We start from the raw sequence: 23,271 nt of genomic DNA, 5'->3' as shown, positions 1-23,271 counted from the left end.
GTCTTATGGTTAAAATAACTATTTTTTCCACATATCGTACATTTTTGTAGCTCCAGATTTCACTCTTTTCCTGAAATGCATGGGTTTAAAAAGCTCTGTGTCCCTGATTGGCCAGTAATCTGTATGTTGTGATTGGCCTGAATACCTCTGACATCAGCCGGAAATGTGACGCTCCTTACCAATGCAGGAGTTAACTTACAGGCTGTAACCATTTCTCAATGTCAAGGAAGGATCCTCGGAAGCCAGAATTTCGAGGATGCTACGTCATCGACGTCCGTCGAAGGACTGTTCCAATGTCGAGGATCCTCGAAATTTCAGCTAAGGACTGAGTCCTTCGTTCGAGGAATATCCCATAAACAGAAAAGGATGCATATGTGTATCCTTCGCGTTCTTCACGCGCTGAAATCACCCACAATCCTATGCGCGCAGCACCGAAAAGCACCTTTCAATCACGCAATGACGCAATGACGTGCACTTGCTAGCCTGTTCCATTTAACGTGTTCTCTGAATGCTTAAGAGGAGCCTCGCCTAGCCTCTGAAGGAAGTGACTTGTAAGGACTAGTCCTGCCAAGGAAGTATCCTTGACATTGAGAAATAGCTACTGAGTCCAAAGCGGGAGGAATTTTGATAATGTCTGTCTTTTCTACATCAGCAATCCCAGGAAGTAAACTGTTGCCTACAATAGTGTTGGGCGATATGCCCCATTTTAAGATCGTCCTATCATCAGCCAGTGAGATCGCCGATACACGGTAGTATCGGGGGGGGCGAGGCAATGGTTTACTCATTTATTTATTTGTTCATTTTTTACTCATTTATGACAAGTCACTTGATTGGTGGACAAGAAACTGACTTACTCTAAGGGCAACACTGTCATGACTGCAACCTTCTTAAAACTGATGCCATTCATCCGAGCGCTTAAGCCCATGCGCTCTGAAATTTCTGGCATGCCAGGTAGTGGAAACAACACACTCGCTGGTTTTAAACCCCTACGTGCCTAACAACCTTTTTAGTGCAAGGAAAAGGCGGAGCTGCACGTATTACAAGCTCATGTGCGAGGAAGAGTCAGAGTCATGAGCTTTACAAGTTCACGTGCTAGGAGTCCATGCAACACACGTTCAAGTTCGAGCAAGAGTCCAATATGCGCGCATTAAGTCCAGGTGCATGCGGGAAGAAATCCGGCGTGTTTCAAGCAAAGTGAAGCCCACACACCCTCTCATGCTTAGAAAAGCATGCAATGCGCATGTTAATGTGAAACTTTGATTATAATAATAATAATAACTATCGGCAACTATCGGCACAAAAGCCCCCTAACAGCGATATGTTTGCCGATCGCCGATACACGATACTATCGTCTATCGGCACAACCCTAGCCTACAATCCGTGTGTTTGTTATAGTCCAAGAAAAGAGATTTACGTTGGAGACGATAACTCGCGTCATCGTTTACTTTGGGTTATATACCTTTTGCATATTGTTAACATGTACTAATACTAGGGATTTCTCAATGAATTACGGTGAAATGCCGCTACATCCAAAAGCCAGAGGGCGCTCTCGTGCAGAAACTCAATATGCGCTGCAAACGCTTAAGGATTAAGCAAAGGCTTAAGGATTTATTTATAGTGCTGTTCTCCAAACCTTTTTAGGTATTTTCACGATAATAAAGAATATGTATAATGATTATGTTTGACGAGTGTTGCAAGGCATGTTATAAACGAGTCAAACTAACAGCAATTTCAGATTGATAAGGACTTACTGATCAAAAGCCGTAGTACATGAAATAGCTGTGAATAAGATCGGCTGTCCGATTCAGAATAGTGATCGGCCACGTATTTTTAGTGGAGATCGGTATTGATCGGAGCACCCCTGACTAAAACACACTTACAGACCAAAGGAAATTTAAAAACGTAAATCGGACAATAGGTGCTCTTTAATAATTAATTTTTAGTGTCCATGCTCAGTTGGCGAAAGTGGGGGTCAGTTTCTGTAAGGAATACACATACTCATAATGTATGGCCTGAATGCAGTGTAAGTTGCCTTGGGAATAAAGAGTCTGCCAAATGTATAAATGTAAATATTTCATCATACAGTAAATAAAAGCAAGAAATAAACCTAACAAAGCAATTGAATAGCCTAAAGTTTGGTTCTTTTAACCTCAACTAAACATTTCATGTGGTTTCAATCCAGCTTTCTAACAAAATGTTAGAAAACAATGTAAGTGATGAAGAAATTTGATATTTATATAGCATAACTGGCTTCACATGTGAACTGATATACACTGTCACTCATGAGGTGTACCTGAAGAGCTGTTCATCTTTTTTCTCGACCCCCACCTGCCACATTTACAGCTGTAATAACTGAAATAAACTTGTATTTTTAAGAAGTCATTGTTTCTAACAGAGCTGTTGTATGGTGTGAACAGCACTGCAAGAAAAGTCTTTGTGCTGGAATGTCAATACTGTTTTCTACACGCAAGAAAAGCAGTTAATGGGTTTAATCACTGAAGATGAATCAGGTCTTGACTGTTTCTCTCCTTGAGACACTCAATAATCCAGCCGCCTGCATATCAGACCCTCACCTGCCAATCAACTCTCCTGCTTCTTTTCAGTGGCTTTGCCTGTCTTAACTAAAGCCCAAAGATGAATAGAAAATGATGTTAGGGGATAACGCCACTTGCTGACATCAAAGAGATTTTTCCAGACACCTCTCTTAAGTCTAAATGGCCAATAAAGGTCTGGAATAAGGGATTTGTGACAGAAGTGTTTTCAGTGACAACATAAAGCAAATGGAACATTGAAGAACGTGTGTATGTATATTTATAAAATCTTGAATATTATTTCAATTTCACTGCAATTAATGTATTTACATAATATAATCTAATTATGTACAGTTCACTGTGTTCACCTATGTACTGTAGCACTGATCCTGTGTTGTCTTATGTAGCCCATTGGTCCCGTAGTAACATTGTTATGTTTCATGATGTACAAGCATATGGCCGGAATGACAATCTCGATTTAAAAACTCTTCCATTTTAAAAAAACAGCTACAACATCTTACATACACTGCGGTAAAGTTAGTTTTATGTTTGACATTCGTTTGATATTCTAATTCAAACTCATTAAACTCTCTGTGCACAGCATGTTTTGAGCCCAAACCAGTGTAAATGCACATAAAAAAGGGTTCTCTTCATGGCACAAGGCTTAAAATCACAGAAAAAAAATATTTTTAATTAAGCTTTAAAATCAATTAAATAATTTAATCAACTGATATTATGACATCAAACCAACGCATAAATGTTCAAAAAAATACCCTCTTCATAGCACAAAACTCTATTTGTAAAATTAGCATTTTATACTTTGTATACTAATTTTAATACTTTAAATAGATTAAATTCTAAAATCGATTAAACTTCGAGACTGTTTGTCATAGACGTGTCTAACTAACTGCAAGTTACTCTGAATAATCCCTCTTCTATGACACAAGAGCTAGTTTGGGCATTTTCTATACGCAACATTTTATATAGATTATTTTATGCTTTTAAATCCATTAAACTCAAAGAGCTTCTGTCATAGACGTGTCAAACCAACTGCAAATTACTCTGAATAATCCCTCTTCTATGACACAAGAGCTATTTTGGGCGTTTTCTATATGTAACATTTTATATAGATTATTTCATGCCTTTAAATCCATTAAACTCAAAGAGCTTCTGTCATAGATGTGTCAAACCAACTGCAAATTACTCTGAATAATTCCCCTTCTATGACACAAGAGCTATTTTGGGCGTTTTCTATATGTAACATTTTATATAGATTATTTTATGCCATTAAATCCATTAAACTCAAAGAGCTTCTGTCATAGACGTGTCAAACCAACTGCAACTTACTCTGAATAATCCCCCTTCTATGACACAAGAGCTATTTTGGGCATTTTCTATACGCAACATCCCTCTTCTATGACACAAGAGCTAGTTTGGGCATTTTCTATACGCAACATTTTATATAGATTATTTTATGCTTTTAAATCCATTAAACTCAAAGAGCTTCTGTCATAGACGTGTCAAACCAACTGCAAATTACTCTGAATAATCCCTCTTCTATGACACAAGAGCTATTTTTGGCACTTTCCGTACGTAACATTTTATATAGATTATTTTATGCCTTTAAATCCATTAAACTCAAAGAGCTTATGTCATAGACGTGTCAAACCAACTGCAAATTACTCTGAATAATCCCTCTTCTATGACACAAGAGCTATTTTTGGCACTTTCCGTACGTAACATTTTATATAGATTATTTTATGCCTTTAAATCCATTAAACTCAAAGAGCTTCTGTCATAGACGTGTCAAACCAACTGCAAATTATTCTGAATAATCCCTCTTCTATGACACAAGAGCTCGTTTGGGCACTTTTCTTACGTAACATTTTATATAGATTATTTTATGCCTTTAAATCCATTAAACTCAAAGAGCTTCTGTCATAGACGTGTCAAACCAACTGCAAACTACTCTGAATAATCCCTCTTCTATGACACAAGAGCTATTTTGGGCACTTTCCGTATGTAACATTTTATATAGATTATTTTATGCTTTTAAATCCATTAAACTCCAAGAGCTTCTGTCATAGACGTGTCAAACCAACTGCAAATTACTCTGAATAATCCCTCTTCTATGACACAAGAGCTATTTTGGGCGTTTTCTATAAGTAACATTTTATATAGATTATTTTATGCCTTTAAATCCATTAAACTCAAAGAGCTTATGTCATAGACGTGTCAAACCAACTGCAAATTACTCTGAATAATCCCTCTTCTATGACACAAGAGCTATTTTTGGCACTTTCCGTACGTAACATTTTATATAGATTATTTTATGCCTTTAAATCCATTAAACTCAAAGAGCTTCTGTCATAGACGTGTCAAACCAACTGCAAATTATTCTGAATAATCCCTCTTCTATGACACAAGAGCTCGTTTGGGCACTTTTCTTACGTAACATTTTATATAGATTATTTTATGCCTTTAAATCCATTAAACTCAAAGAGCTTCTGTCATAGACGTGTCAAACCAACTGCAAACTACTCTGAATAATCCCTCTTCTATGACACAAGAGCTATTTTGGGCACTTTCCGTATGTAACATTTTATATAGATTATTTTATGCTTTTAAATCCATTAAACTCCAAGAGCTTCTGTCATAGACGTGTCAAACCAACTGCAAATTACTCTGAATAATCCCTCTTCTATGACACAAGAGCTATTTTGGGCGTTTTCTATAAGTAACATTTTATATAGATTATTTTATGCCTTTAAATCCATTAAACTCAAAGAGCTTATGTCATAGACGTGTCAAACCAACTGCAAACTACTCTGAATAATCCCTCTTCTATGACACAAAAGCTATTTTTGGCACTTTCCGTACGTAACATTTTATATAGATTATTTTATGCTTTTAAATCCATTAAACTCCAAGAGCTTCTGTCATAGACGTGTCAAACCAACTGCAAATTACTCTGAATAATCCCTCTTCTATGACACAAGAGCTATTTTTGGCACTTTCCGTACGTAACATTTTATATAGATTATTTTATGCCTTTAAATCCATTAAACTCAAAGAGCTTATGTCATAGACGTGTCAAACCAACTGCAAACTACTCTGAATAATCCCTCTTCTATGACACAAAAGCTATTTTTGGCACTTTCCGTACGTAACATTTTATATAGATTATTTTATGCTTTTAAATCCATTAAACTCCAAGAGCTTCTGTCATAGTCAAACCAACTGCACATTACTTAGAATAATCTCCCAAAATACAAGATACTTTATTCAAACAACCATAAAAAACTAAACAAAAATAGGTGTAATACACTAGTGTACATTTCTGTTAAAAGAAGAATGTGAAAAAGTCATACAATCCTTTAAGATTATCATCAAAGGCTGTGTTGTAAAAACGTAACTGACGAATATGTTGTTTGATTTATGGTGAAATACGGTCAATACACAGAACACAAAACCATGGCAAGCTTTTGTCAGGAACAGTTGAACCTAGGCAGGCATCATGAAACCAGTGTTCACAGCATTCACACTGAGTCTGACAAAAATAAAAGAACATTTAACAATTATAGTAATTGATAATATATGCATTGTAAATATAATGATACTTTAAATACAATCAAATTATACTTATACTATGATGGAACTCACTTTATTCATATATTTAAATAATGTAATTTACCCATTCCATAACTTTTCTGCTTTTGCCTGGAAGGTCTTCGAGTCCACAAAAAGCACAGTAGTTTTCTTTGGCATCTATTTGGTAATGTAAAAGTAATAGTTTAGTCAATATTTCAATTCATTTTTGTTAAACAAATAATGTACTTTTTTTTCCAACTTACCTGAGTAAGACAGCAAGCACTCAGCCATTTCATTCCGTAGATTCGAAATTGAGGATCGAGAAGAATTTATCTCAAAGATCTTGGGAATTTGTGGAAATTGTGCAACTGTTTCATTTGCCATCTAAAGGAATAGAAAAATATTTTGTTTTTACCCAATTACATTCATGCAGTATTTGGCATATTTAACTTTTCTTTTCTCGTCCCATAGAAAACATTGTCCCGTAGTAAAAATTGTTTTATTTGAAAGCATTTATATTAAACTTTTAACCGCCTGTCAGATTAATTTCAAAGTTTTATATAAGTTTTGTTGGCATTACCTCCATCACAAAAACACCACAACTGGTAGCATCCATTTGAAACGTGTGTTTTATTTGGCCTGGCTTCCATTCAATCTTCGTCCATTCATCCCTACCCAGTGTGTTCAGACGCATTTTGAAGTATTCTCTGCGAGAACAGGTTCAGAGACATTGATGATATCCACAATTCATAATTATAATTCATGGTGTAAAATGTAATATTTACTGGTATCTCCGTGCAGCTCGTCTTGAGTCTCGAAGGCCATCAGACATTGGATCCACCACAAAAATCTGCCCAGAAAGAGCGTGAAGATACTGCCCACAAAAGTAAACCACAATCAAAGTGTTCATTTTTAGTATTCATTTCAGTATAAATATTGTGGTTTTAAAGAAATAGTAATGGTGTTTGTGTGTTTGTGTGTGCGTGCGTGCGTGTGTGTGTGTGTGTGTGTGTGAGTGTGTGAGAAAATGTTTACATTGATATTATCACTATTCAAATTCATGTATTATTTACAGTGTCGCTCAGTACTCCGTACTTACCACAAATTTCCAGTGATTTCTGTTTACATTGATGAAGGATATTATTCCATCATAAGAATTGAAGTTCACCTGTGAAAACATAATAGTGATGCACATAGTATGTATTTAAAAAATTTGTCACGTTTACAAACTTTAATTTAGAATTATTATTGTGTAAAAGCAAATATTTTAAGAGATGTACCAATTTTTATTGCAAATTACAATGTTGAAGTAACTTTCATTAATATAAAATCCGTAATGTTTGTAATTGTTTCTGGTCGGTGTGTAATTGAGTGACTTGAAAATGTAGTATGACCATAAGATTTTGTGGTAGTATTACATTTTTTGGTTCTATCAAAACATTTAAACTCTAAGGAGAAGATCAAAACGCAGATGCAGATTAAAGCTATATCCTCAATTATTAAAGCAATGTACTTTCAATAATTCACTATGTTCAAGGACTTTTTTAAGAGCACTGCCAGGAGACAATTAACAGGCAGCCAAAGAAACAGGCAGTGCCTCTATTCATAAAAAAGCCATGCCTCATAACAAGACAGAAAGACAGACGATGACATATGTCGAAGGATGAAACAAAAGATGAGGATGCAGTAAAAGGCCATCAGGGCAACCATGACAGCTGGACAACAAACAGCCAAAGATTTTTAGCAAAGTGGCATACATGTCAGGTGCATGCCACTATCCAAACTGCAGAATAGATAGTGTTCTTTACTATCTTGGAGGTTGAAAGGGATACACCTTCGGAGATCGCAGCATGACAGTTACAGAACACCATCGTGACACAGACACAAGGAGGTCAACATGATGAGCTGATGGGCAGTCAGCAGGTGATGGACGGAGGAAAGTTGGTGTCCGAGAAAAAATACATAGCCAAGGCCAGTGGCATCAAAGATAAATCACAATGGGCAGACAATATTAAAGAAGATAATGCAATATGCTAGGTACAACAGGGCAAAGAAAGGCTAAAACAGACAAATCCTTATAGACTGACACAAGACAAAGTTATTATTTGTAGAACTGAATGAAACCTAAACATGGTGCAAGTGATGGGAATGAGCTGGTTTTTAATATTATTATGTCACCATGACAGTGAAGCAGTGAAAAATTTGCCATCTATTTTTTAAATCATTGATTACCAATGGAACCAACATGGTTTGTTTAATCGGATGGCCATTTATACTTTGTAGGTCACAAGTTGTCACGACTACGATGTTTGTCCAACATTTGACTGATGTTATAGTGCTTAAACATCAGGCATTCCAGGCATTAATCTAAGGCATTTAACAAAAGTGTCAGTATGGCAATGCAGCAAGATTTCCTTGAAAGGGCGCCATAGTTTAACATTTTTATTTTATATTTTGTTTTACCTTTGATGATTAATTTTCAAAAGTTCCTAAAGCTGGGTTAAGCCAGTGAACATTAATGTAAAAAGAAATTACACTTACATTTCTTAAACCTTGTCGTTCCACCTCCTGCTGTGTGCCACGCAGAATTAACTGATTCACATAGTGATTAAGGAGATAAAGATGATTAGCCTTGTTATGTTTTTGTAACACTGTCCAGAAGTAGCATTCAATGGTCTGAAAACAAGAAAAATAAAAAATAAATCAATCTATGCATTTTAAGAGTTTAGAAGCACAAAATATTACAAATTTAGACTTTCTAAAACAACATTTTAATTGCAAAAAAACTTGGCCCTCCTGCTTGGCGTAAAATTACATTTACTACTGTCACTTTTACTTGTCTGGTATGAACAGTCAGAATGACCGCTATTGGCAGTTCTAGTAGTTATAGAATTGCGCTAGTTGTAGTGATGATTCTTCATTAGTTTATAAATAGTACATGACTTATCTCATTATTAGTTCGAGTAAGAATTAGTCTAGGTATTTATTACTCATGAATCATGGACCCTTTTTATAAAGTGTTACCGGCTTAATGAACTGAAGTAATATATTTTAATTTTAAAATGTTACAGTTTCATAATTGAACTGTTCACATTTTACAATTACCTACCTCGCCATTTAACAGTTCATGAGGACGTAGTGTTGCTAGGTCTGCATGTCTCAGAGTGTAGCCTGATTGAAAAACTGCGACCACCAACTCTGTGTCCGGACTTGTCCATAGAAACTTGACCTATGGAAAGGTATACAAAGAAGTATTTATATATTGCATATTTTCGATATTTGTCAAGTAAAAATACTGTAATTATTTTTTTAAAAACATTACCTGTTCGGAAACATCCATTTTACAAAATTTCCTGGCTGGTTGTGTGTCTGTCTGGTTGTCTGTCTGTCTGGTTGTCAGGCCATCTTGTTGTGTGGTTGTCTCGTTGTCTGACTGTCTGTCTGTCTCGTTGTCTGACTGTCTGTCTGTCTCATTGTCTGTTTGTCTTGTTGTCTGGTCTTCTGGCTGTCTGGTTGTGTGGCCATCTTGTGGTGTGGTTGTCTTGTTGTCTGTCTGTCTGGTTGTCTGGCCATCTTGTGGTGTGGTTGTCTTGTTGTCTGACTGTCTGGTTGTCTGGCTGTCTTGTTGTCTGGTTGTCTGGTTGTCTGGTTGTCTTGGTGTATTGTTGTCTGACTGTCTTGGTGTCTTGTTGTCTGACTGTCTTGTTGTCTGGCTGTCTGGTTGTTTAACTGTGGTTTTGTCACCTTTTTTTTTGGTTACTTTTGTTGTAGGTTTGGGGTCCTTTTTTGGTGTTGAATAGTATTTTGAACGAGAAGCATTTTGTGGTGTGGGCATTTCTCTTCTAGACCAGCTTTCCTCTGCTAATTCTACTGTATGCTTCATTGGTCTTATTGGCCTTACAAGGAGGTTCTCTGGAAAACTGTGATTTATTATATGTTCTGTATATCTTCCTTTGAGGGAGGCATACATTTTCTGAATGAATTCAGCTGGTCTGAATTTTCTTTTTTTGTGAAGAATGGAATTTTTCACAATGCCGAACCACTTTTCCACATGACAATTTGTATCCCTAGTCTTTACTGTTTGTGTTGCATTGCCTGTGTTTTCTTTGTCCGATGCAAATCTCTTTAAATTCCCCAACATTACACCACTCCACAGTGGGAAGATCCCCATGTAATTATCCATGAGGACCTTGGGAATTTCAGGACAGTAGTATAAGTTTTTGTTTTTTACCTCTGCATCTTGTGCTTTGTCAACTGTGTTTTCCACCTCGTCAAACACTCTTCTAAACATTCTGGAGTATGGGGATCTACCCACAATTGTCTTTGCAGACCTCCTTTCTGCTTCATCCTCCCATGTGTCAATGACATCTACACCTGTGATGTCTTCAATGACTTGTCGCTCATTGTTAATAAGGCTTTCAAGAAATTGAAGGCTGTTGGTAACTGTCTGAGTGACAGTCTCGGACAGTAAAACAACGCAAAAGTGTTCAAAAATTTCGATTGCAGACTCGACATGTAATGTGTTCTGCAATCTGGCAAACACAAAGGTGGAGAACTCTTTCAGTCCCTTGTCATTAGTCTTCCTCCCAATACTCACAATGACAGCCTTGATAATGTGAGCAGAACACAGATGCAAAATTGTGACAGCCTTTATCTCTGCCGATGTCTTGCTTTTCCTGCAGACAGCATTGGTCCACTCCAAGTAAGAATCCATGCTCATCCGATTGAAGGCCAGAACTACTGCTTGCATCAGGGCCCAGCTGTAGTCTGTTTCCACTTTGTTAATTCTGATACTGGTGTAGTTCGATAGTTTCAGCAGAAACTGCATCAACCAAAAAGTCAAGGGTGGTATACTGTGCTCATTGCTCAGCAACTCACAAACTGGGAGCGGAGGTGCATCTCTACCTTTTCCAGGCAGAGTGAGTGCATAATACAGCACTCTTTTCTTTTGTTCAGGTAACTTTGAGACGACACCTCCTGTGGCATCAAGATATAATGACACAGGTGTTTCCTTTTTTCTGAGATGATGAACCAAGATGCTCACACCTACCTCGGTGTAAAGGTGTGCTCCAAAGGGGTTAATTTGAAGAAGTTGTATGTAGCCTGGGATGTTGTAAAAACTACTGTCACACTCTTTAAGAATACGTTGTGTGAGATGCATTTCAATGAAAACATTTTCATGTATAAGCATGCTTTTCTTTATTTCTGTTGAAATAACCTTTAGAATGTTTTTATTTAAACTTTGTGTTAGATTTCCAGAGATGAGCTCTTTAACAGGTGTTGATCTTAATCTTTTGTAGAACACATGACTTACACCTTGTGAGACCACTCTAGCTATCCGTCCCCTCCGTATGTTGCTTGCAGGCCTAAATCGTGTCTCTGTTTTTAGATGACGAATAGGCCCTGCTCGCTTGACTGTGATTGTAGCACTAGAGCCCTGTTGCTTCGGCTTTTTAAACATGGTAAAAGAGTACTGTGCACTGCAGCTTGAAAATTTGCAGACTGCTTTTACTTTTAAAAAGGGAAGATGTCTCTTCCTGCTTCTTGTGGCACGTACATGCTGGTAAGTGAAGTGAAGGACACAGCAAGGATTCCTCTTTTTAAATTTGTGGTACAGGATGTTGGTCCAAGGACAGCGAAGTTTATTGGAATTTTGAAGCGGTGAGATTTTCTTCCAGTCTTTTGCAGGAATTGTTATTTTCAAATTTTGAAGGAACGAATGGCAACTTTCTATATTTGTTTTTCTCTTTAGACTTCCCTCGTTTGTCTTCAATTATTTCTGATGTCACTTCACTGGCCTTTGAATCGGCACAACTGTCCTGTGAATCTCCCTCCTTTTTGTCTGACACAGTTTGACCCTTTCTTCTAAATGTCAGATGTTTGGCTGACAGTTTTGTTATGCTTTGCGATTCTGTTTCGGTGTCTGTCCAATCTTGTGCTACTGGGTCATGCTCGTCTGAATATACCTCAACTTCCTGGAACTTTTCTTCTTCTCCCTTTGTGGTTTGTTTTCTTACTGCTTCTTGTGTAATTATTTCTTTACAGTCAGACTCAGATGAAGCACTTAAACTTTCTGCCTGGCTCACACTAGACAAATTTAAATTGTCATCCTCATCTTCAATGTAACTTTCTGTGCTTTTCTTGTCTTCATCTGCCTTGTTTTTTTGTTTCAGTGTCTGTCCAATCTTGTGCTAGTGGATCATGCTCATCTGAGTATACCTCAACTTCCTGGAACGTTTCTTCTTCTCCCTTTGGGTTAATTGTTACATGTCTAGCAGGTTGTTTTGTGGTTTGTTTGCTTACTGCTTTTTGTGTAATTATCCCTTTACAGTCAGACTCAGATGAAGCACTTACATTTTCTGCCTGGCTCACACTAGACAAATTTAAATTGTCATCCTCATTTTCAATGTAACTGTCTGTGCTTTTCTTATCTTCATTGGCCTTGTTATCACTTTCCTTTTTAGACTGGCTCTGTAATTCAACTAATCCTTTGATATTTCTTCTGTTGTATCTCCACACAACTAATAACCACTTTCGGTTCCTGTGTGTGTCACTTTTTAAGATTGCGTTTGCTAATTTTGACCAAATGGCAGAGTTTGCAGAGGTGTCTTGTTCTAAAATTTGAACAGATAGGAAACTTTGTACAACAGCATCTACACCTCCTGCTACTTTCCAGAGGTCAGCTCTTGCTACTCCCTGTCCTTTCCGAGGTTTAGGCATTTTCTAAACTATAAATAACACAAACAAAAACATGTTCACTCTGAAATGCATTTATACCATAACTGCAGTTAATTTACTGTAAACCCACATGTTTAAAAGGAAAATTTAAATTCTGTCATCATTTACTCACCCTCATGTTGTTACAAACCTGTATACATTTCTCAACACAAATGAAGATATTTTGAGAAATGTTTGTAACCAAACCGTTTCTGGACCCCATTCACTTCCATGGTAGGAAAAAAGAATACCATGGAAGTAAATGGGGTCCACGAGTATTTTTACACAGGTTTGTAACAACATGATGGTGAGTAAATTATGAAATAATTATTTTTTGAGTGAACTATCCCTTTAAGACCAGTTCTGGTGAAATTCCAGTTTCATTGTCTACTGTATGTGGTGTTTTCAACAGGCTTTAAGACAAACCATCCATATTTTCTCCATGACATTTGTGTTTTCCAAAGTCAGTGTCATTCACACAGTTTGAAATCATCCCTGGTTTAAAACATCGGAAACATGTCACCAATCACATCTTTTTAGTAGAATGTGTTGATCAGTAGTTTGAGACATAGATATTATTTATGTATGTTGCATAGACTTGGCACTGCAAAAACTGCAGCATAACTGCTTCATCTCTACTTCTGTGATGGTCACATGTAAAATACATGCTGTAAACTATGTTAATGTGATTGGTTAGATGTTAGGGACATAGGAAACTATGGTGATTTCAAACCACATAAATGACAGAGTGTTTGTAAAACACCAATTTCATGAAGAAAAAAATTCAGTAGACATATAAACAACAATAAAAACATGATTTCACACCTTTTGACCTTATATAATAAAGTAGTGTGTGCATGTGCACAAAGTTGGATCTCATATCAAAAACATAATCAGCCAACCTTCATGCATTATTAGGCTAACAAATTCTTAAAAAGTCTGGATCCATACTTTGGTTTCATGGCTAGCAGATTAACACAAACAAGGTTAATCAAATAAATTAAATTTGATAGATTATTTAAGCCCACTGTACATGTATATCTTAGCTGTGGATAACAACAACCAATTATTGAATTGACTGTGTTAGAACGTTAAATACTGCATTGTCTGTGTTTTAAATACATTTGCGTAAATTTAATGTATTAATAGGATCAATCTTAGGTTGTGTCTACCATTTGGGTTGTACACTGTTAATATTGATGTGTTTGTTCCCTCCCTTATTCATATTACTAACAAATGAATTTATTGCTTACAAAATTAATTATTGGTAACAAAACAATTATGTAGTCTTTAAAAACTGAAAAATAATTTCATATGAACCTACAGTAACATTGTGACTTGTTAAACACAACTCTTCATCAGATCAAAAAAACTACACATTATCAAATTAATGTTAATGAACGGAAATGTTCTGTGTAACATAGACTATTTACAACTGCATATTTATTTCCCTTTAAATATTTATTATATTTAGTTTGTTTTTAGATGTAACAGTCATACTAGCCTAATTAAATGACCTAAATATGTGCAGTTCGGTTACTTTTTTAAACAACTTTCAGTTACACTATAAGGTTCCATAAATCATCCAATGAATTAAGACATAATTTTTTTTACTTAAATATGAACAAATGCGGATTTAATGCATGCACTAATAATGAACTATGAACAGTAATTATTAAGCACATGGCATTTTTTCTTTGTTAGTTAATGTAATATCTAACAATGAATTAATGTGTTGAGTCATGTAATTAATGATGACTCTTTATTAGTTAAGGTTAGTGCATACTCATTAACTCAGCATAGTTTTGTATTTAAGCAGAACTAATCTAAGTATTGGGTCATCATGATTCATTGACCATTTTTATGAAGTGTTACCCAAATTCCTATTACACCTCATCTTCTATCACTATCACGCAGGAGCCACAGTCTCTGCATGCATAATCAAAAATGAGAAACTTAAATAGTCTAGAAACTCGTGAAATATTTATGTAATACATTAGACACCTTTTGGGTACTGAAACCCGGTGCCCCTATGGCACCGGTGCCTATATGGCCGGTATCTACCGGAAGGGGTTAATAATAAAAGTTTAATTTCTTCGCTTAACTTAAATGAGTTTGTTAATGTTTTTCATTGTTGTAGTTTTAGATTGATTAAATGAAACCCAAAACAATCATTTGTTTTGTAAAATCTAAGGATCTTTAGATTTATTTATATTATAAGGCGGGTAAAATGTTTTCCATCTATTCGTTTTTCTAAAACGTTCTGTTTAATATAAGCGAGTCATTTAACTAATTTATTGTTGTTCTGTTATAATATAAAATAATAATGAACAAATAAGAATTTGTAGTAATGGAAAATTACGTCTTTCGTTTATTTGTTTTAACGCAGATACCATCCATCGAATTCGTTTTATTAATAAAAAAGCTATTTAATATAAACGAGTTTGTGATTGTATTTTATTGTTGTTTTTCGTTAAGAACAACAATGAACAAACATTTTAAAAATTCATTTTATTAATAAAGGGAAATATTTAATAGGCTAATCTAATGTTAAATATCATATGTAGCCGCCTACATATGTTGAACTTCTTTGCCAAAAATATTTTCTTTTAAAATATGCAGTGTCTTTAATAAGTTTAGAAGATGAAAAAAATCCACACCTGCACATTCATAACAATACAAATCAGACACATCTTTGTAAGAACGAAAGTATCCGTGTTATTTTTATATTCTGACTTAAAAGAACAATTTGGAAAATGTGATGCTGAAAGGAGCGCGTAATGGCCGCAATTCTCTGACGGCAGTTTATTTTGCTAATATGGTACCGTTTTCTTCAGAGGAATTGCTAAAAGTTATTACTTGACTGATGTTTTTATTATTACTACGGTTGTTAAGGGCTTCTGAGATGGGAAGCGGACATATTGAAAGCGCAAAACGTGGATGGTTTTACAAACCGATAACGGAAATATTTGGGGTGAATTACAAATGGCGTTTTTCGCCCTTGAAGGGCACTTCGCGAACAGGATGTCGCATGAACAGTCGATCCAAACTAAGAGAAAAAGACGCTGTATTTTATGGCTCTATTTGCCAATTGTATATTAATTACAACACTATTACACACAATTGCGCAAAATGGAATGTTAAAAAGATTTCATTTAATTTACACATCAAAAATCTCACAACGAAGAAATCAAGAATGCAGGTCTTGAAATATGATGGTGCTTTAGGCAAATCATTAATAAACAAATTATGGCAAAATGACAAACACAAAAGAATTTTCATTGTGATTTATGCTGTACTTTCATCCAATTATTAACTTTCTATGGTTGCGAATATATAGGCCTACACCATGACTGAAAATATCATTACGTTTAATTAGATAGCAAACAACAATATAAATTAAATTCTTACCTTGGCATCAAAGAAAGGTGCATAAATGACCGGACCAATGCATAAGAAATGTATATTACTCACAGTAATTTGTCGGCCAGGCCTAAGTCTTTCATTTAAACGAACTTTCAGCCACCACCATATCCTAGGATAGCCTATATTGCAATGTTAAGACACTGTATATGAGGAATGCCCACGTCAAACCTCTTGCAGTGTCCTGATTGGCTCATTGCTCGCTTCACTATTGGTTAATTAGCATGGTTGCCCCTTGGATACATTGATTCATTGGTGTTTCAAGTACCCGCGAAAAGCACTTAACCAAACAAAGGTTACGCAACTTTGTAGCTAAAACACAGTTAGAACTTTAAAATGTTTCCACGGAAGAGGAAAAAAAGAATGAAAAAAACAAGTTTATTTTTTAAAGTTGCTTTATTTAGATTGTATGCTCTTGAAGTTTAAAAAGGTTTTTGATCAGTCAATCAATCAATCAATCAAAATTGTATTTATATAGCACTTTTCCAAACCAATGCATGCAGTTGAAAGTGCTTTACATGTTTAGAAATGAAAACCAAGTACCTAACAATGAAAAACGCATAAAATACACAAACACATAAAATATAAATAGCATAATAGTCCGTAGAAATATCTGGATAAAAATAAATATAAACAGAATAAAAGACAGCTTCATTTAAAATATAATTTTAGAAAAAAACAAATAAAGCAAAAATCAATAGAAATAAAAACTATTTAACTAAAATTACTAAAAAGCCAAAGTAGAAAAAGTGTTTTTAATTTAGTTTTAAAAATATTTATGTTATCAGCACATCTTATGTCCTGGTATTCAAGAGGCGAGTAGCATAACTGCTGAAAGCAACATCACCATGTTGTTTTTGTTCTACTATGAGGTACAGTTAAAAAAAGAGAGTCTGAAGATCAAGTCAGAATATATTATATAATTAATATATTGTAAGCATTTCAGAAAGACAATCTGGAGCAATTCCATGCAATGCCTTTAAAACGAATAAAAGGTTTTTAAAGTCAATACGAAAACTAACAAGTTAACCAGTACAGATGTAATATGTTCTCTCTTTTAAGTTTTTGTCAAAATTCGAGCAGCCATATTTCGGATCAGTTGTAACTGGTTTATTGTATTCTTTGGTAACCCCAATAGGAGGGCCAAAAATAACTCTTGTGTCACAGAGGGGGGATTATTTAGAGTACTTTGCAGTTGATTTGACACATCTATGACAGAAGCTCTTTGAGTTTAATGGATTTAAAGGCATAAAATAATCTATATAAAATGTTACGTACGGAAAGTGCCAAAAATAGCTCTTGTGTCATAGAAGAGGGATTATTCAGAGTAATTTGCAGTTGGTTTGACACGTCTATGACAGAAGCTCTTTGAGTTTAATGGATTTAAAGGCATAAAATAATCTATATAAAATGTTACGTACGGAAAGTGCCAAAAATAGCTCCTGTGTCATAGAAGAGGGACCACTCAGAGCAATTTGCAGTTGGCCTGACACGTCCATGACAGAAGCTCTTTGAGTTTAATGGATTTAAAAGCATAAAATAATCTATATAAAATGTTACATATAGAAAACGCCCAAAATAGCTCTTGTGTCATAGAAGAGGGATTATTCAGAGTAATTTGCAGTTGGTTTGACACGTCTATGACATAAGCTCTTTGAGTTTAATGGATTTAAAAGCATAAAATAATCTATATAAAATGTTACATATAGAAAAACCCCAAAATAGCTCTTGTGTCATGGAAGAGGGATTATTCAGAGTAATTTGCAGTTGGTTTGACACGTCTATGACATAAACTCTTTGAGTTTAATGGATTTAAAGGCATAAAATAATCTATATAAAATGTTACATATAGAAAACGCCCAAAAATGCTCGTGTCATAGAAGGGGGATTATTCAGAGTAATTTGCAGTTGGTTTAACACGTCTATGACAGAAGCTCTTTAAGTTTAATGGATTTAAAGGCAAAAAATAATCTATATAAAATGTTACGTAAGAAAAGTGCCCAAACGAGCTCTTGTGTCATAGAAGAGGGATTATTCAGAATAATTTGCAGTTGGTTTGACACGTCTATGACAGAAGCTCTTTGAGTTTAATGGATTTAAAAGCATAAAATAATCTATATAAAATGTTACGTACGGAAAGTGCCAAAAATAGCTCTTGTGTCATAGAAGGGGGATTATTCAGAGTAATTTGCAGTTGGTTTAACACGTCTATGACATAAACTCTTTGAGTTTAATGGATTTAAAGGCATAAAATAATCTATATAAAATGTTACATATAGAAAACGCCCAAAAATGCTCTTGTGTCATAGAAGGGGGATTATTCAGAGTAATTTGCAGTTGGTTTAACACGTCTATGACAGAAGCTCTTTAAGTTTAATGGATTTAAAGGCAAAAAATAATCTATATAAAATGTTACGTATGGAAAGTGCCCAAAATAGCTCTTGTGTCATAGAAGAGGGATTATTCAGAGTAGTTTGCAGTTGGTTTAACACGTCTATGACAGTAAGCTCTTGGAGTTTAATGGATTTAAAGGCATAAAATAATCTATATAAAATGTTACATATAGAAAACGCCCAAAAATGCTCGTGTCATAGAAGGGGGATTATTCTGAGTAATTTGCAGTTGGTTTAACACGTCTATGACAGAAGCTCTTTAAGTTTAATGGATTTAAAGGCAAAAAATAATCTATATAAAATGTTACGTAAGAAAAGTGCCCAAACGAGCTCTTGTGTCATAGAAGAGGGATTATTCAGAATAATTTGCAGTTGGTTTGACACGTCTATGACAGAAGCTCTTTGAGTTTAATGGATTTAAAAGCATAAAATAATCTATATAAAATGTTACATATAGAAAATGTCCAAACTAGCTCTTGTGTCATAGAAGGGGGATTATTCAGAGTAATTTGCAGTTGGTTTGACACGTCTATGACATAAGCTCTTTGAGTTTAATGGATTTAAAGGCATGAAATAATCTATATAAAATGTTACATATAGAAAACGCCCAAACTAGCTCTTGTGTCATAGAAGAGGGATTATTCAGAGTAATTTGCAGTTGGTTTGACACGTCTATGACATAAGCTCTTTGAGTTTAATGGATTTAAAGGCATGAAATAATCTATATAAAATGTTACATATAGAAAACGCCCAAACTAGCTCTTGTGTCATAGAAGAGGGATTATTCAGAGTAATTTGCAGTTGGTTTGACACGTCTATGACAGAAGCTCTTTGAGTTTAATGGATTTAAAAGCATAAAATAATCTATATAAAATGTTACATATAGAAAATGTCCAAACTAGCTCTTGTGTCATAGAAGAGGGATTATTCAGAGTAATTTGCAGTTGGTTTAACACGTCTATGACAGAAGCTCTTTGAGTTTAATGGATTTAAAGGCATAAAATAATCTATATAAAATGTTACATATAGAAAACGCCCAAAAATGCTCGTGTCATAGAAGGGGGATTATTCAGAGTAATTTGCAGTTGGTTTAACACGTCTATGACAGAAGCTCTTTAAGTTTAATGGATTTAAAGGCAAAAAATAATCTATATAAAATGTTACGTATGGAAAGTGCCCAAAATAGCTCTTGTGTCATAGAAGAGGGATTATTCAGAGTAATTTGCAGTTGGTTTAACACGTCTATGACAGTAAGCTCTTGGAGTTTAATGGATTTAAAGGCATAAAATAATCTATATAAAATGTTACATATAGAAAACGCCCAAAAATGCTCGTGTCATAGAAGGGGGATTATTCAGAGTAATTTGCAGTTGGTTTAACACGTCTATGACAGAAGCTCTTTAAGTTTAATGGATTTAAAGGCAAAAAATAATCTATATAAAATGTTACGTAAGAAAAGTGCCCAAACGAGCTCTTGTGTCATAGAAGAGGGATTATTCAGAATAATTTGCAGTTGGTTTGACACGTCTATGACAGAAGCTCTTTAAGTTTAATGGATTTAAAGGCAAAAAATAATCTATATAAAATGTTACGTATGGAAAGTGCCCAAAATAGCTCTTGTGTCATAGAAGAGGGATTATTCAGAGTAGTTTGCAGTTGGTTTAACACGTCTATGACAGTAAGCTCTTGGAGTTTAATGGATTTAAAGGCATAAAATAATCTATATAAAATGTTACATATAGAAAACGCCCAAAAATGCTCGTGTCATAGAAGGGGGATTATTCAGAGTAATTTGCAGTTGGTTTAACACGTCTATGACAGAAGCTCTTTAAGTTTAATGGATTTAAAGGCAAAAAATAATCTATATAAAATGTTACGTAAGAAAAGTGCCCAAACGAGCTCTTGTGTCATAGAAGAGGGATTATTCAGAATAATTTGCAGTTGGTTTGACACGTCTATGACAGAAGCTCTTTGAGTTTAATGGATTTAAAAGCATAAAATAATCTATATAAAATGTTACGTACGGAAAGTGCCAAAAATAGCTCGTGTCATAGAAGAGGGATTATTCAGAGTAATTTGCAGTTGGTTTGACACGTCTATGACATAAGCTCTTTGAGTTTAATGGATTTAAAGGCATGAAATAATCTATATAAAATGTTACATATAGAAAACGCCCAAAATAGCTCTTGTGTCATAGAAGGGGGATTATTCAGAATAATTTGCAGTTGGTTTGACACGTCTATGACAGAAGCTCTGGGAGTTTAATGGATTTAATGGAATAAAATAATCTATATAAAATGTTACATATAGAAAACGCCCAAACTAGCTCTTGTGTCATAGAAGGGGAATTATTCAGAGTAATTTGCAGTTGGTTTGACACGTCTATGACAGAAGCTCTTTGAGTTTAATGGATTTAAAGGCATGAAATAATCTATATAAAATGTTACATATAGAAAACGCCCAAAATAGCTCTTGTGTCATAGAAGAGGGATTATTCAGAATAATTTGCAGTTGGTTTGACACGTCTATGACAGAAGCTCTTTGAGTTTAATGGATTTAAAAGCATAAAATAATCTATATAAAATGTTGCGTATAGAAAATGCCCAAACTAGCTCTTGTGTCATAGAAGAGGGATTATTCAGAGTAACTTGCAGTTAGTTAGACACGTCTATGACAAACAGTCTCGAAGTTTAATCGATTTTAGAATTTAATCTATTTAAAGTATTAAAATTAGTATACAAAGTATAAAATGCTAATTTTACAAATAGAGTTTTGTGCTATGAAGAGGGTATTTTTTTGAACATTTATGCGTTGGTTTGATGTCATAATATCAGTTGGTTAAATTATTTAATTGATTTTAAAGCTTAATTAAAAATATTTTTTTTTTCTGTGATTTTAAGCCTTGTGCCATGAAGAGAACCCTTTTTTATGTGCATTTACACTGGTTTGGGCTCAAAACATGCTGTGCACAGAGAGTTTAATGAGTTTGAATTTGAATATCAAACGAATGTCAAACATAAAACTAACTTTACCGCATTACATAACGTACATAATGTTGTAAAATTTAGATTCCAGGTGTGTTATTTTATTGTTTATAGTCGGATTGGTTGAATTTGTGATACAGAATGTAGAGACCTTAAATGCCCAATGTTCATTTTTAAACCCAATGAGCATGTGTAAGATCTGGCAACTGTCAGGTGAGATGCCATTAAGTCAATCTAAGATCACAAAGCTTATTTAAAAACCCTTGACTCTCTATGATTTTAGCAACAAGGACGCACTTAATTCCAACTTCCTTTAAAACATTGTCTTTGTTAATTAAGTTGTGTAATGAATGTATGGAATTATTTCCAAAATGTTTTATATGACTTTGCAATTCTGGCTAAACCAACTTTACTGATTTTGAAAGTTTTCATAAAACTGACATGTTTACTACAACACTGTAGCCGTAACGACAGATGAATAAATATAAACAATCTTTTCAATTAAACAATCAGACTGATGAGACGAAGGTAACCAACTGGTCAAACATAGCCTACATATTTAAAAATACATTATAGTTGTCATTTATGTACTGTATTAGCACAAATATAAGTAACTTTTAAATCAGTGATGATACACTGCGTCTCCACCGAGAGATGATTTAATGCACCTACCTACACACGCGCCCTTTGCTCTCCCAACTCTTGCGTACAAGCAAACTCGACAAAAACTCCGTTATCCAAGATGAAAGTGTCCTTAGGATTCATTTAATTCTTGTGTGGCAGTTTGGTCCCGTTTTCTCATTGCTGCCTGTCGAGAGGACGGAAGCGTTCAGTCGCGCCGCGCGGACTCTCTACTCCACCACACTTCTGCTCAGCTCGTGCTTGATTCTGCTGAGACACGCGCTGCGCTGACCGGGGCGGATGCTAAACCTTCACGCCTCCTGATATTAATTGCTCATATTCCACATTTTGGTAGCAAATTGTACTTCAATTTGTAAAAAAAAACATTACTAAAAATAACTTATTAATGTGGCACATTTACTAAATAATTATTAATAATTGAAGTAGCCTAAGTAACTATATTGTGTGGTTTTTTTCATCTGTGATGGCCCAGTGAAGCCTAGAAAGTACTGACATTTTCCCCACAGTTAAACCAAATGTAATATAATAAATAGTTCAACTACTATGTGCTGTACCTGTCTTCTAAATCAATTAATTTAGAAACCACCGCTGATACTGTTTGTTAAAGAGCACCTATTGTCCGATTCACGTTTTTAAATTTCCTTTGGTGTGTAAGTGTGTATTAGTAGGCTACATGTTAAGGATATGCAAAATGTACATAGACCTACCCCAAAGTTGATGCAAGTTTTCACCTTCAACATAAATCTCTTTTCTTGGACTACAACAAACACATGGATTGTAAGCAACAGTTTACTTCCTGGGATTGGTGATGTAGACAAGACCGACAGTATTAACGGTACATTCACACGGGGCGAAAGGGTTAACGCTTGATGGAAGGCTTGTCTGAAGCGTAGCAAGGGGCAAACACAGTGGCCGCAACACATGCTCCGGTCTTCCATAAACCTGCCTAGGTTATTTGCATAAGGTGATCTGATTGGCTGACGCACTGTT

The 23,271-nt window shown here is 35.0% G+C and overlaps 2 protein-coding genes across 3 annotated transcripts in view; both read right to left on the bottom strand.

Annotated features, from left to right (window-relative positions):
* Positions 1-22,583, bottom strand: part of tspan18a (tetraspanin 18a) — a 68,185-nt gene extending 45,602 nt beyond the window's left edge. For both annotated transcript variants that reach the window (XM_055201293.2, XM_055201302.2), the window contains exon 1: positions 22,312-22,583. The gene's annotated coding sequence lies outside the window, so the exon portion shown is untranslated. The remainder of the gene's footprint in view (positions 1-22,311) is intronic.
* Positions 5,816-11,786, bottom strand: LOC141353204 (uncharacterized). The gene is made up of 9 exons (XM_073859683.1): positions 9,445-11,786; positions 9,232-9,351; positions 8,664-8,798; positions 7,222-7,290; positions 6,908-6,996; positions 6,703-6,829; positions 6,386-6,506; positions 6,226-6,299; positions 5,816-6,081 (listed from the first exon to the last, which is right to left on the bottom strand). Exons 1-9 carry the CDS (start codon positions 11,581-11,583, stop codon positions 5,968-5,970), a joined length of 2,988 nt encoding a protein of 995 aa, XP_073715784.1. The 5' UTR covers positions 11,584-11,786; the 3' UTR covers positions 5,816-5,967.
* Positions 22,584-23,271: the final 688 nt, after the last annotated feature.

This window comes from Misgurnus anguillicaudatus, chromosome 21 (assembly GCF_027580225.2).
Source record: "Misgurnus anguillicaudatus chromosome 21, ASM2758022v2, whole genome shotgun sequence".
NCBI classification, from domain to species: Eukaryota; Metazoa; Chordata; class Actinopteri; order Cypriniformes; family Cobitidae; genus Misgurnus; species Misgurnus anguillicaudatus.
This window is presented reverse-complemented; position numbering and strand designations above follow the sequence as displayed.

Coding starts and splice junctions, on each gene's coding strand:
- LOC141353204 (XM_073859683.1), bottom strand. CDS start 11,583: ATGTTTAAAAAGCCGAAGCAACAGGGCTCTAGTGCTACAATCACAGTC. Junction 7,291..8,663: donor AACGACAAGGTTTAAGAAAT/GTAAGTGTAATT, acceptor ATGTTTTCACAG/GTGAACTTCAATTCTTATGA. Junction 6,507..6,702: donor GTGGTGTTTTTGTGATGGAG/GTAATGCCAACA, acceptor CTATTCCTTTAG/ATGGCAAATGAAACAGTTGC.